At 43.3% G+C, this 12,220-nt stretch overlaps 1 protein-coding gene across 1 annotated transcript in view; it reads right to left on the reverse strand.

The window, feature by feature from the left end:
- Pld1 (phospholipase D1, phosphatidylcholine-specific) overlaps positions 1-12,220 on the reverse strand; it is a 140,495-nt gene that overhangs the window by 37,855 nt on the left and 90,420 nt on the right. Inside the window, exons 14-18 of the mRNA XM_013016155.1 lie at positions 11,517-11,649; positions 10,076-10,204; positions 8,900-9,018; positions 6,674-6,787; positions 373-483 (exon numbers count right to left, since the gene is read on the reverse strand). Of these exons, the coding sequence (XP_012871609.1) occupies positions 373-483; positions 6,674-6,787; positions 8,900-9,018; positions 10,076-10,204; positions 11,517-11,649 (606 nt within the window). The remainder of the gene's footprint in view (positions 1-372; positions 484-6,673; positions 6,788-8,899; positions 9,019-10,075; positions 10,205-11,516; positions 11,650-12,220) is intronic.

Consider the following 12,220-nt stretch of genomic DNA (forward strand, 5'->3'; position numbering starts at 1 on the left):
CTGACCATTGGCTTTTTGCTCAAGGCTGGTCCTCTACCACTTGAGCCACATCTCCACTGTTGGCTTTTTGCTAGCTAATTGGAGATAAAAGGCTCATGGACTTTTCTGTCTAGACTGGTCTTGAAACTCGATACAGATCTCAGCCTCCCAAGTAGCAAGGATTGCAGGCGTGAGCCCCTAATGTCTAGCTATCTAGTATTAATGACGATGCAGGGTAGGCTTGAGGTACAGTGGAAGGTCAAAATTCAGGCCATCTGAATCAGCACTCGTTATCTTATGAATTCTGCACACGATAATATGGCAGCCCTGTGAGGGGGAGCCGGCAGCCTCTGGGTGATGAGCGGTCCCACAGGAGTTCACACGAGAACTTACTTCGATGTAGATGTAGTGCTTGCTGCTCTGGATGACACTGATGTAAGCAGAGTGGATGGACTCTTCGTGGTACTTGATTCCAGCGGACCAGTCAGCAGCTGAGCGGAGCAACTACAAGACAGCAGCAATCAGCAAAGAGCCTCACCAGACCACGGACATGCGCCAGCTGCCTGGAGCCAATGGAGCCACCCTGTCTCTTCCGAACAACTCAGCAATTACTGCAGCTTAAGTCACAGGGAGACAAAGGAGGTGTCCCAGGGTGGGGCTGCTGCAGCTGGAGAAAAGATGGGAGGGGAACTGGTCCGTGGATCTATTCCCCGAGAAAGGAGTCCAGCTAGAAAGCACACCCTGAATATACTCTCTTCCACCCAGAATTATTTCCATCCCAAATCACATCACAAGGTATGTCGTTTCTACAAGGAGTACCCCAAAACTTCCCCTTCGGGTAGCTCTAAGTCACATCACCACAAGTCCTCTGTCTTGTATAGCCCCGATCGAAACAGAAGCTTGCTGTTCTGGAATATTCTCTAATATCCACGTTCCCTCAAGTGTTCTAGTTTGGACCACACAGTATGATCATCTAGATTTATATACTCTAAAAAATGGTTCATTTTGGTCATGCTATCTGGATTCTGTCTTTAATTAGCTATTGATCTTGTGTGTGTGTGTGTGTGTGTGTGTGTGTGTGTGTGTGTCTGTGTGTTGTTCCTGGGGCTCAAACTCAGGGCTGCACACTGTCCCTTAGCTTTACTGCTTAAGACTAGCACACTCTACCTCATAAGCCACACATCCACTTCTGGCTTTTTGCTGGGCAATTGGTGGAAGAAGGATTAAACGAATTATTGTGAAGTGCAAGGCCGGTGGGTGGCTGGCAGGAAAGTCCTGTTATTATTAATGACTACATTAGAGGACTTGTTTGGGCCATGGCAGATTGCAACAGAGACGCTGTTGAAGGGCTATGGTTGCAAAGCAGGGTGACTGGAGGCTATGGCTGGTGTCCCATGGCTTTCTCAGCCCTGAGCCACTGCTGGGTGTCATTCTTTCCCATATTCTAACCAGTGTCACAGTCTGACATCGGCTCCAAAAAAAATTACTGACTTTTCTTAAATGATAGCATGACAGCCCAGCAGTCACTCTAAAAATAGATCTGCTATTTCTGATTTCAACTGAATGTTGAGATGGACACTCATAAGGTCAACTAAAATAAAAAAAAAAATTTAAAGTAAAAAGAATGCCTCCTTGCTTACTAGGAATAAATAAAATAATACAGAATCAGTTTTATGTCTATTATCTATTTTAAAAGGCTGGTAAAATGATTGCTCTAATTGATCATTTAAAATTGTATTTAATCCGCCTATTGAAATTTAAAACTAGCACTTGACATGATCAATAATGCCATACTCAATAACATTTTATCTTTGTTCAGCACAAGATAGTTATCATGAAATATTTCCCATCAAGCCATTTAATTTCATTGTGTGAGTGTGTATGTGTGTGTGTATGTGCATGCACAATGAATTGGAAAATTGAATCATGAACAGGAAGCTGAAAGATACTGAAGACACTTATAAATTACGAGGAAAAAAAGATCCAGCCTAAGAAAATATCTTGATTTTTATGTCATTTTTTAGGAGCTGTACTACTGCCCATCAGGTAGAAATAACAAAGGTTGAACAAACAGAATCTTGTTGCTAAGGAGCACAAAGCAGAAAATGCAGCCAGTGGGGCAAGCTGTGATGGCCCCCAGCCTGATCTAGCTCTGCAGAAGAAATAACATACGGAGTTTTGCAGGATTGGGGAGACAGGGCCTGGAGACCGCTTCAGCTTTACAGTTCCTTGCACTTTTATCCTGGATGTGTCACGCCCAAGTCATCGGGCTCCGTTTCCCACAAGAGACCATTAGAGATACTTCTCTTTCTTTCCGCCTCAATTCCACTACCATGAAGAAAAAGAATAGCACCATAAACACAATGGGCTGATCATGAAATGTGCTTTTAGCAGTGATATTCCTTTTTGTGTGTGTGCAGGGTATGTGTGTGTGTGTGTGTGTGTGTGTGTGTACTGGGGCTTGAACTCAGAACCATATGCTTTCACTCAACTCTTTTGCTTAAGAGGCTGGAGCTCTACCAGTAGAGCTATACCTCCAATTCCAGATTTTTGCTGTTAATTGGACATAAGAGTCGCTTGGACTTTCTTTGCACAGGCTGGCTTCAAACTGTGATTCTCAGATCTTAGCATCCTGAGTAGCTAGGCTTTCAGGCTAGCTTCTACATGTGCTGCGTCTCTGACTGTAAAGTTAGAAGCAAGGTCATACAATGGCACTGATGGGCCCATGCCAGCCTTCCCCTCAAATCCAGAAACTCTACACTTCCTTTCTTACTCTCTTGAAATTTGCTTTATTCAAAAGATCAATTAATGCATTCACAAAAGATAAAATTTAGGAGCATGAAGTAGGGGGTTAAGTTGCATGTCATGGCTACACAACTTGGAATAGCTTCCTGGACAGCTAGGTGGAAGAGAGGCTCCTGGACAGGGCCAGTTGGGATGAGCTCAGCCTGATGGCCCCACCTGCCATGCGTGGACTGGCCATTTTCCCTAAAGAGTAGAGGTAACCATTTCTCTTTCTAGCCATGTCTAAAAACAAGTCAGGCTGTACTGTATAAGATCTGTCCCTGTATCAGCGTGTGACAGAGCATAAACTGAAGAGGAGGGTCCCCTGATTCCTCTGATACCCAGTGTAGTTCAGAGTTCTCCCATCTCCATGGGGGTTGGGGAGGGGGGCGCTCAAGACTCTTCTCTAGCCCATTGTCAGAGTCCAAACCCGAATCCTTCATTCACACTGAAAACTCGGGCATTATTCCTTCTTGTCCTGCACCATTGAAACTCCAGGGTTATGGAAATACCACCTGAACCACTTTAAATGCTTGAAGGTCTCTCAAGGTTTATCAATATTCATATAAGTAAACACAGTCTGATTACCACTTGAGCCACACCTCCACTTCCAGCATTTTACTGGTCAGCTGGAGATGAACGTCTCAAGAGATTTTTTTTTTCTGCCCAGGCTGTCTTTGAAACTTGATCCTTAGATCTCAGCCTCCTGATTAGCTAGGATTACAGGTGCCAAGGGTGCCTGACTTCAATTGAAGATGTATTCCCTCCTTTTGTGTTTATTGACCTGACAAGCTTGCCCTGCTTGCCTGTTTTAAGGCAACCTAACTCAGTCAATTACAACTCAGACTATGTGCAGAAATGTGGCTTATGTTAACTACTTCAAGGGAAACCACACTTTCCCAGCCTCAAATCTGAACACTGCTTTAAAATACATGATAATAGCATAGCTCTCATTTCATGGAAGAGTCTCAAAATTGTCACTAGGACCAGTTCTTTCCCTTTGGCCTGTGTCCAGTGTTTGAACTTAAAACCTAACCTTCTCCTTAACTGCATACCTAATCCGCTGTCATACAATGGGCTTGGCGCAAATATATAGTCTACTTAGGAGAAATCTCCTCTTGAAGAAAAACTTTCAGAACCATTCTTCTGTCCTATTTCTTCTTCTTTTCTCTCTGGAATGCTTCTGCTTTGTCTTATAAACTCAGTGCATCTATTGATGTCTTACTTTGTGTTTTGAAATAGGGTCTTGATACATAGCTCAGGCTAGCTTGGAACTCCAGATTCTCCTGCTTAGGCATCCGGAGTGCTTGGATTCCTGATGTGCACCCACTTGTCTTATTTTAATTCTTTATTTCTCTAAGCTTCCAACTCAAATGAGGAACAGAGTGTTAAGGATAAATGGACTCCTTTCCCTATCCCTTTCCTCTTCTTCCTTCCCCTCCTTTCCCTCCCTGCCTGCTTCCCTCTGTCTCTCCTCCCTTCCTTCATCCTTCCCTATCTCCTTCCTTCTCTTCCTTCCTCCTTTTCCTTCTTCCATCTCTCCCTCCTTTCTTCCCTCCCATAACATAAACAAGATTGAAGATGATTCCAGTGGAGTTTTCTTCTATTTAGCTAGCGATTGCTAACACATTGTCAGCCCACAGCCCAATAAGGCCAGTGAACTATTTGGTACATGACAGAGCAGATACTGAGCTTTCTGTCAGCTGTCTTTGACCATCTGCCTGTATCGATCATTCCCTATGGCCTGTAATGATGTTATATTCCAATTGCCCTTGGCAGGAAAAAAAAAGATGTCCATCTCAGTAGAGATGATTTGTTTTAAGTTGACCAATTTAGTAAGAAGGCTCATTCCTGCTGGCTCAGACCTGTAATCCCAGCTACTCAGGAGGCTGAGGTCTGAGGATCAGAGTTCTAAGACAGCCTGGACAGGAAAGTCTATGAGACTTATCTCCAATTAACCAAAAAAAAGCTGGAAGTGGAGCTATGAGTCAAAGGGTACAGTAATAGCCTTAAGTACAAAGCCCAGGACTTGCAGCCAGGCCTTGAGTTCAAGCCCCAGGACTGGCACACACACTAACGAATCACCCCAATTTATTATGTCAATGCTGACTTACATTTGAATTTTCTCTCACCTTAAAGACTGCCCCTTGTCTCTCTTGGTATTGCTGCTTGCTTGTTTCTTTATTTTTTTTTCTTTTGGGGCACTAGGGACTGAACTCAGGACTTACACTTGCTAGACAGGCACTCTACCAAGCCTCTATCCCCTTGGTATTGTGTCTTAAATGCCAACAAGAGCTTTGAGGAACTAGTCTATTTTTATTAGAAAGAAAATAGGCTGGGAACCACCTCTTCCCCTTTCTCCCACACCTGCTGCTTGTATGACTGATCCTGGCAGGCTCTGGAGAAGGCCTGGTTCTGAAGGGGAAAAGCCAGGACTATTTTTAAAGTGTTGGTGAAAGCTGCGTTGTCAGCTCTTAGCTCTGGCGGACTTTTTCCAGCAGCAACTCATGTTGGTGGGGCGGGCCTCTGCTCTCCCCTGATTGGCTGAGCCACTGTCCCAGATAACAATGCTGTAATACATTTAAACTGGAAATAACTAGGTACCTACTGTCAATGAAAGATTGACTTGAATTCTTGTCTATTATTTTCTTTGTGTTGAGTTTCACTCCATTACAATAAGCACATGATACACACACACACACACACACACACACACAGATATATCTATATATCTCTATAAATATATAAAGTCAAAAACTAGCCAAGGGATCTAGCAGAGAAATGTCAATTTCTTTGTGGCAAACTCTTGAAAGATGAAAGGAAAGTATGGCAGAGCTGATACTTACAGAGTACAACTAGTGCACTTGGCTCAGTGTTTTGAGTACAAGAAATTATTTACCCATCACTTCCCATCAATCACTACCATTATCCCCAATCTGTAAACAAAGGGAACCTATGAGAAGAGAGGCCATTTCCCTAGGATTAAGCAGCAGAGTTGGGATTTTAATATCGCCTGATTTTAGAATCTATTTTTTTCTTTTTTTTTTTTCCTGGCTAGTACTAGGGCTTGAACTCAAGGCCTTGAGCTCTCACTTGGCTTTTTCCATTCAAAGCTGGTGCTCTACCACTGTAATTCTAGCTACTCAATTTCCAGTCCCGCTTCCTTTTTGCTGTTTAACTGAAAGTAGTTAAACTTTTCTGCCTGAGCTGGCTTTGAACTTCAATTCTCAGATCTCAGTCTCCTGAGGATTACAGGGGTTAGCCACCAGCACCTGGTTTATAAGCTCTCTTTTAATTGCCACATCATACTATTTCCTCCCATATAAGTAAGCTCATGGCCTGTAAATTATGTTATGCAATAAACCTGCTAAAATCCCAACATATTTAAATTTTATTTATTTATTTATTATTTAATTTCCTAATAGATTATCCTCACAGTACCACTGGGTCTGAACTTTCTGATTTGTAAGTTGAAATGATTAGACTGGATGTGCAGATTGTTATGACTCCAATAAGCAAATTCCTATTCCACTAAAAGACTCCTAGCATGACTTTCAATTAAGAACTAACATTAGACTGGACTGTAACTAACCTCCATGGAGCATGGTTCAGCTGCACACCTGATGCAGAAGCAGTGCCAGGTTTAATGAGTAAGGTGTAGGTCCCTTCCCACAGAATTATGGGAAAATCATTCCTTGACCCATCTGAGGAGATGCAGTTATTATTTGTAAAAATGAGTTTCAGAGAGAAAATGAACTGAATACAATTAAAATAGGAAAGTTAATCCTACAAAGACCTAATTAGATTTGTATTGGAAAAGTCCTGATATAAAAGTCAGAGCCAAAGTAGGCTAGTCAGCTCCCAGTCACGTATTCAGTAGCAAGCGGCAGAAATGCAAAGGCCAGCTTACCTGCACAGTAGCATGTACTGCTCCAGGAACCTGATACCTCAGCTCGTGGGCAGTAGTTTGAGACTTTGGAAGCAGGAAAGGATAAGAAAGAGACCGATATTTTGGTTTCATAATCTAAAATAGAGGGGAAAAAAAAACAGATGAAGAAGATTCACATGAGAGTCCATTCTTCCCTATTTTGTAATTATAAAAGAAATTCAGGCTCCTTTAGGGTTAAAGAAAATCAAGGGACATCTCTAAGGATTATAGATTACTTATTTTTATTTTCTATTTCCTTCCTTTATCCCTTGTAGCAAGCATGTATTGATTTACAGTAACACAAAGTTGACTAATACAGTGCACTAGTCAGTTTTTCTGCCATTCTTCACACTTGCCCTTTATGATTGCTGACAGATAACGTCAAATCATAGCATCATAATCTTACAGACAATATCCATTTCCAGGGCAGGAAAAGTCCCTTTAAAAATCTTACTGGGGGGGGGACTGGGAAGGTGGCTCAGTGGTTAAAGCGCTTGCCTTGCATGCCTGAGGCCCTGGGTTCAATTCCTCAGCACCACATAAGCAAAAACAAAAAAGCCGGAAGTGGCGCTGTGGCTCAAGTGGTAGAGCACTAGCCTTGAGCTGAAGAGCTGAGGGACAGTGCCCAGGCCCAGAGTTCAGGCCCCATGACCGGACCCAAAAAAAAATAAAATAAATTAAAAAAAAAATCTTACTGGGAGCCGGGCGCTGGTGGCTCACGCCTGTAATCCTAGCTACTCAGGAGGCTGAGATCTGAGGATTGCAGTTCAAAGCCAGCCCGGGCAGGAGAGACCGTGAGACTCCTATCTCCAATAAACCACCAGAAAACCGGAAGTGGCGCTGTAGCTCAAGTGGTAGAGTGCTTGCCTTGAGCTGAAGAGCTGAGGGACAGCGCCCAGGCCCAGAGTTCAGGCCCCACGACCAGACCCCCCCAAAAAAAAAACAAACAAAAAAACAAAAAAAATGTCAAAAGACGTAACTTTACTAGACTTATCTCTTCTTTTTTTCCTCTGTGTGTTGGTGCGGGGGCTTGAACTCAGGTTCATGCTCTTTGCTTGGCTTTCATGCTCAAGGCTGATGCTCTACCAGTTAGCCACAGCTGCAATACCAACTTTTTGCTGGTTGGCTGGACTTTTCTGCCAGGGTTGACTTCAAACTTGGATCCTCAGTTCTCAGCTTCCTGTGTAGCTAGCTAGGTTATAGGTGTGAGCCATCAGTGCCAGGCCAACACTTATCTCTAGGTTTCTAGATATTTCTAGGTTTCTCTAGGTTAAAGACTAAATACTTAAAAAACAAACTCACTCAGGCTGTACCAATTTATCTTCCCTAGTATAGAATATCAGCTTATTTTTTAAACCTAAATCCAACAGAAAAGATTAGCATTCTTTTGACAGTACTTAAATAAAAGGTAATTGTAGTTTATTTTCCCACATCCTCTAAGCTTTTGCATAAAGTATTTGCATTATATATTTTTTTAATTTTATTTTTATGGTTATGTAAGTCAGTCAGATGATGAGTACATTTCTTTCTGGACAGTGTCATTCCTTCCTTTGCTTCCTCTTAGCTTCTATTATGTTTTTATAATGTTATATATGAATGGTAAGTGTTGTTTATATAACTTTTTCCAGCTTATCAGGCTGGGGGGCGGGGAGAATAAACCGAATCACTGAGTGTAAACAAAGTGGGGTTTGACCCCACTGGACTTGTGCTCCTTGGGGTCAGTTCTCACAAGCAATGAAGGGCAACTAAAGATGACATTATCCATCTGGAGAAAAGAAAAATGGCTCCCCCTCACCCTGCTCAGCTTGCTCAGAACCAGCTCTCAGTACCCTTCCCAGTGCAGCTCTAAGACTGGAAGTTCCAGCCCCCTCATCTGAACAGGGCTCCCAGATCCTTCCAATCATCTACTGAGCCAAGCGGGGTAAATGCTTAACCATTACTGCACATCTAAGAGGTTAAAGGAAGAGGCTTTGGATCAGCAGGTGTGTCTCTGCACTCTGAATCATCTGTGGGATGGAAGTTCAGGAATATTTTCCTTTCGTTAATGCCCTGAGGCTTGGGCACGCTGACAGTGATGTATCCAGTGGGAGATGATGTCACAGCAATGACTACAGTAGCCTTCTCTTTCCAACCCTCTGCAATTCCCCTCTAGCTGGGACCGCCCATGGACCACCCAGGTGGACAGAGAAGCTGTGACACAACCAGTACCTTGGTGAAGTTCCAGCGCTGGATGAAGTGCCTGGCCACGTCTCGAGCTGCCCTTCCATGGACGGCGGAGGCAATGTCATGCCAGGGCATGCGTGGAGTGGCATACCTGTCAATGAAATCTGCCCAGGCACACCAGGCAGCAATCCATCACTGCCCTCTCTGTCGGGGACAGAAGCCCTCTGGCCCACGGTCACATCTAAGTGATATCATAAAAAGTGTTCACGTTCACTATGCACATATTTCTTGGCTTGGCTAGAATGGCACTTTTCTAATTAAGCAAACACAAGCCTTAAACTGAGGAATAGGCTCCACCAACTTTCCCGTTTCATGCATTGTCAATCAACAGGCAAGGTGAGTTAGATTCGTTATCCAAGGCTGTGTATTGAATTTATTTTTCTTGTTTGTTCTGTTAAAATAATGGCAGACTATATAGGCAGTACCTATATAGTCTATAGGCTTGTATAGCCTATATAGGCTCTTAGACCCTAAACACAATTATGAGGTGAAAATCGGCCATTCCAAAGGACAGAAGGGCATAAGGAAGCTAAATGGAGAATGGCTATCATGTCCTGGAGACTAACCTATGCTTACTGGAAACCTGTAGGGTGTTAGCTTTCAGACAGGCCAACTTTACTTTGTAATATTATTATTACTGTTATTATTATTACTACTATAAGGAAATTTCTTTAAGTGACCAAATCATGTTTACAAAATTGAATCAAACTTCCTTTTCATTCTTTGGTGTATGTGTACGTGTGGGGGGTGGGTGTATGTGTGTACGTGTGTGTGCACACATGCGCACATGTACATGTGCACACTAGTACCGGAGCTTGAATTCAGGGTCTTGCCCTCTCACATAGTTTTTTGCTCAAAGTTGGAGCTTTACCATTTGAACTACAGCTCCACTCCACTTCTGGCTTTTTGCTTGTTAATTGGAGATAGGAGTCTTACTAACTTTTCTGCTTGGGCTGGCTTTGAACTGTGATCCTCAGATCTCAGCCTCCTGAGTAGCTAGGATAACAGGTGTGTGCCACTAGTGCCCAGCTCAAACTTTCAAAAACAAAGACAAAACACAGAATAACCTAAAAGCATTTAGATCCTACACATGCATACCCTTTGAGATGCTCAAGAGTAAAAGATTAAATACAACCTGCAGCCCAGAACAACGATTCTCACCAGCAAAAGGCTTATCCAGTTGAACCCAGTCTTTGAAGACAAAATTACAGTAGTCTTTGCCGTGCCAGAATCTGGTTTCCCCATGTAGCTCTCCCACACCTGTCTGTAGGCTGCGGATGGAGCCGCTGTCTGTGAATACAACAAGGTCAACTCAGAGCCTGGGCCATGTGAGGGGGCGAGGCTTCCTCTACTAAACACCTACCCAGGGCTTCATTGTCCTTCCTGGGACTCTTAGCTAGGGCTGCATGTGTCCATTTGATTAGAGGCTGGGGGATGACAACCCTTATAAGTTTAGTTTTGGTGGGGGTGCTATGGTTCATTGTTAAACTATGACACTGAATATTCTCCAGCAGTTTGGGCTGTTTATTCTCACTGCCTACCACAACATCAGATCAACAGATCCTGGGGGTTACCGTGAAAAAAAATGATTCCCAAAGTGAGACTTCAGCGAGCAGTAAAGGCAAGTGAGGGTGGAGAGACAAGAGATGTGGAGATGTCATCTCAATGTTTATAGACATGACATCTTAGGATTATAGACAGCCTGTGTGCCACACTCAAAATCTATCAAATATTACCTAGCCATGTGACACATTTAGCTTTGGGGTTTTTGCGGGGGGGGGCATAAATACCTTCTATATAAAAAGAAGAAATCAAAATGGATAACAGCTTAGATGAGACTCTAAGATTTTATATTCCTAAAACTAAAGACAGTATCTATAATATATATATATATATATATATATATATATATATGTATGTATAACACCAACAGACAAAAGCTTCTTCTGCTCAAGCATGAAAGCAGCAGCCTGTGGTAGCATTCACAATGAGCTTAATGAGACCATATCCCCTAAGGGTAGATAAATACCTTGAGTTCAACAGCTGGTAAGTTTAGGAGTTACATCAACTATTGCGACAAATGAGGCAGAAGGCTAACAGAACTACAACTCACAAACACAGCGTTTGGCAGAAAAAGCAGCACCTGATCAACAGACATAGGGGGCAAAAGTATTCTATGAATGAATGGATGGATGGATGAATGGTACTGCTTGAACTGGCATTGAAGAGGCGTAGACTAACCACCTCTCCTCCCCACCATATTGGCCCAGAACTGGTCATAGAAAATGGTGTAAAAGTCTTTCTTGCCGGGTCACCTACTGTCTACAATAGGGTCAGGTCCCAAAAGCTTCTTGTGCATAGAAGTTCTTCCCAAATCATTGTCATCGAACTTTCTAGTTCTTGTTTGCCTCTCTCAGCCTCAAAGCCCAGCACACTATACCATTCCTGGTATTTTGACAGGCTTGGCCTGGTTTGCATGCTCTGCTTTTTGTCTAGAATGTTCTTCCCTCCACATGGCCTGGTCTCTAGCCATCTTCAAGAGCTGGCCGCACTAGCTGTCATCTGCCCTAGAGAACCCTGTGAATCCAGGCAGCGGGGTAACCATGGTCATCACTGTCCTCCGGACAGGAATTGCACCTCGAGGCCTCTGACTCTGTGGTTCCCCCATTACCCCCAAGAGGTTGTAGCTCCTCATAATGGGGACTGTACCCCTTACCCCCTAGGAAGCTTGGCAGCTAGGCGTCAATCAAGAAATATGTGGAGAACAAGTATGACTGTACATCATCAGACACAACTACAGGAAGTTCTCCTTATTTGTGGATTTATGACATGTTGTTTTGACCAAGCGCAGTCAAAAATTATCATAAAAAGTTTTAAAATTAGAAGCTATTTCCCCAAACCCCAAAATTTAAATGTTCACCCACATCTACATCATACAGCTCAGTTGCTCTGAAGAAACACTCAGCTGGTCCTGTTTTATCATCCATTGTATTTAAGTCATTGTGTGATCTGATGAGGCTTCTGCCCTAAGTTTTGTGAAGAATCTGCCGCCCACAAAAGCAAATGGTATACCCTCTTCCCCACCCCCTCCAGAAAGCAGGGTAAAAGCAAACATGCTTAATTGAAATGAACAAGTGAGATCTGTTGGTCAATCCCAGGACCTCGCTGGACACTGTCCGGCTTGAAAGTTTTATTTTTATTTTTTTTTCGGTGGGGGGGGTCCGGTCATGGGGCCTGAACTCTGGGCCTGGGCGCTGTCCCTCAGCTCTTCAGCTCAAGGCTAGCGCTCTACCACTTGAGCCACAG

This window comes from Dipodomys ordii, unplaced genomic scaffold (assembly GCF_000151885.1).
Source record: "Dipodomys ordii isolate 6190 unplaced genomic scaffold, Dord_2.0 Scaffold30, whole genome shotgun sequence".
In the NCBI taxonomy this organism is placed as follows: domain Eukaryota; kingdom Metazoa; phylum Chordata; class Mammalia; order Rodentia; family Heteromyidae; genus Dipodomys; species Dipodomys ordii.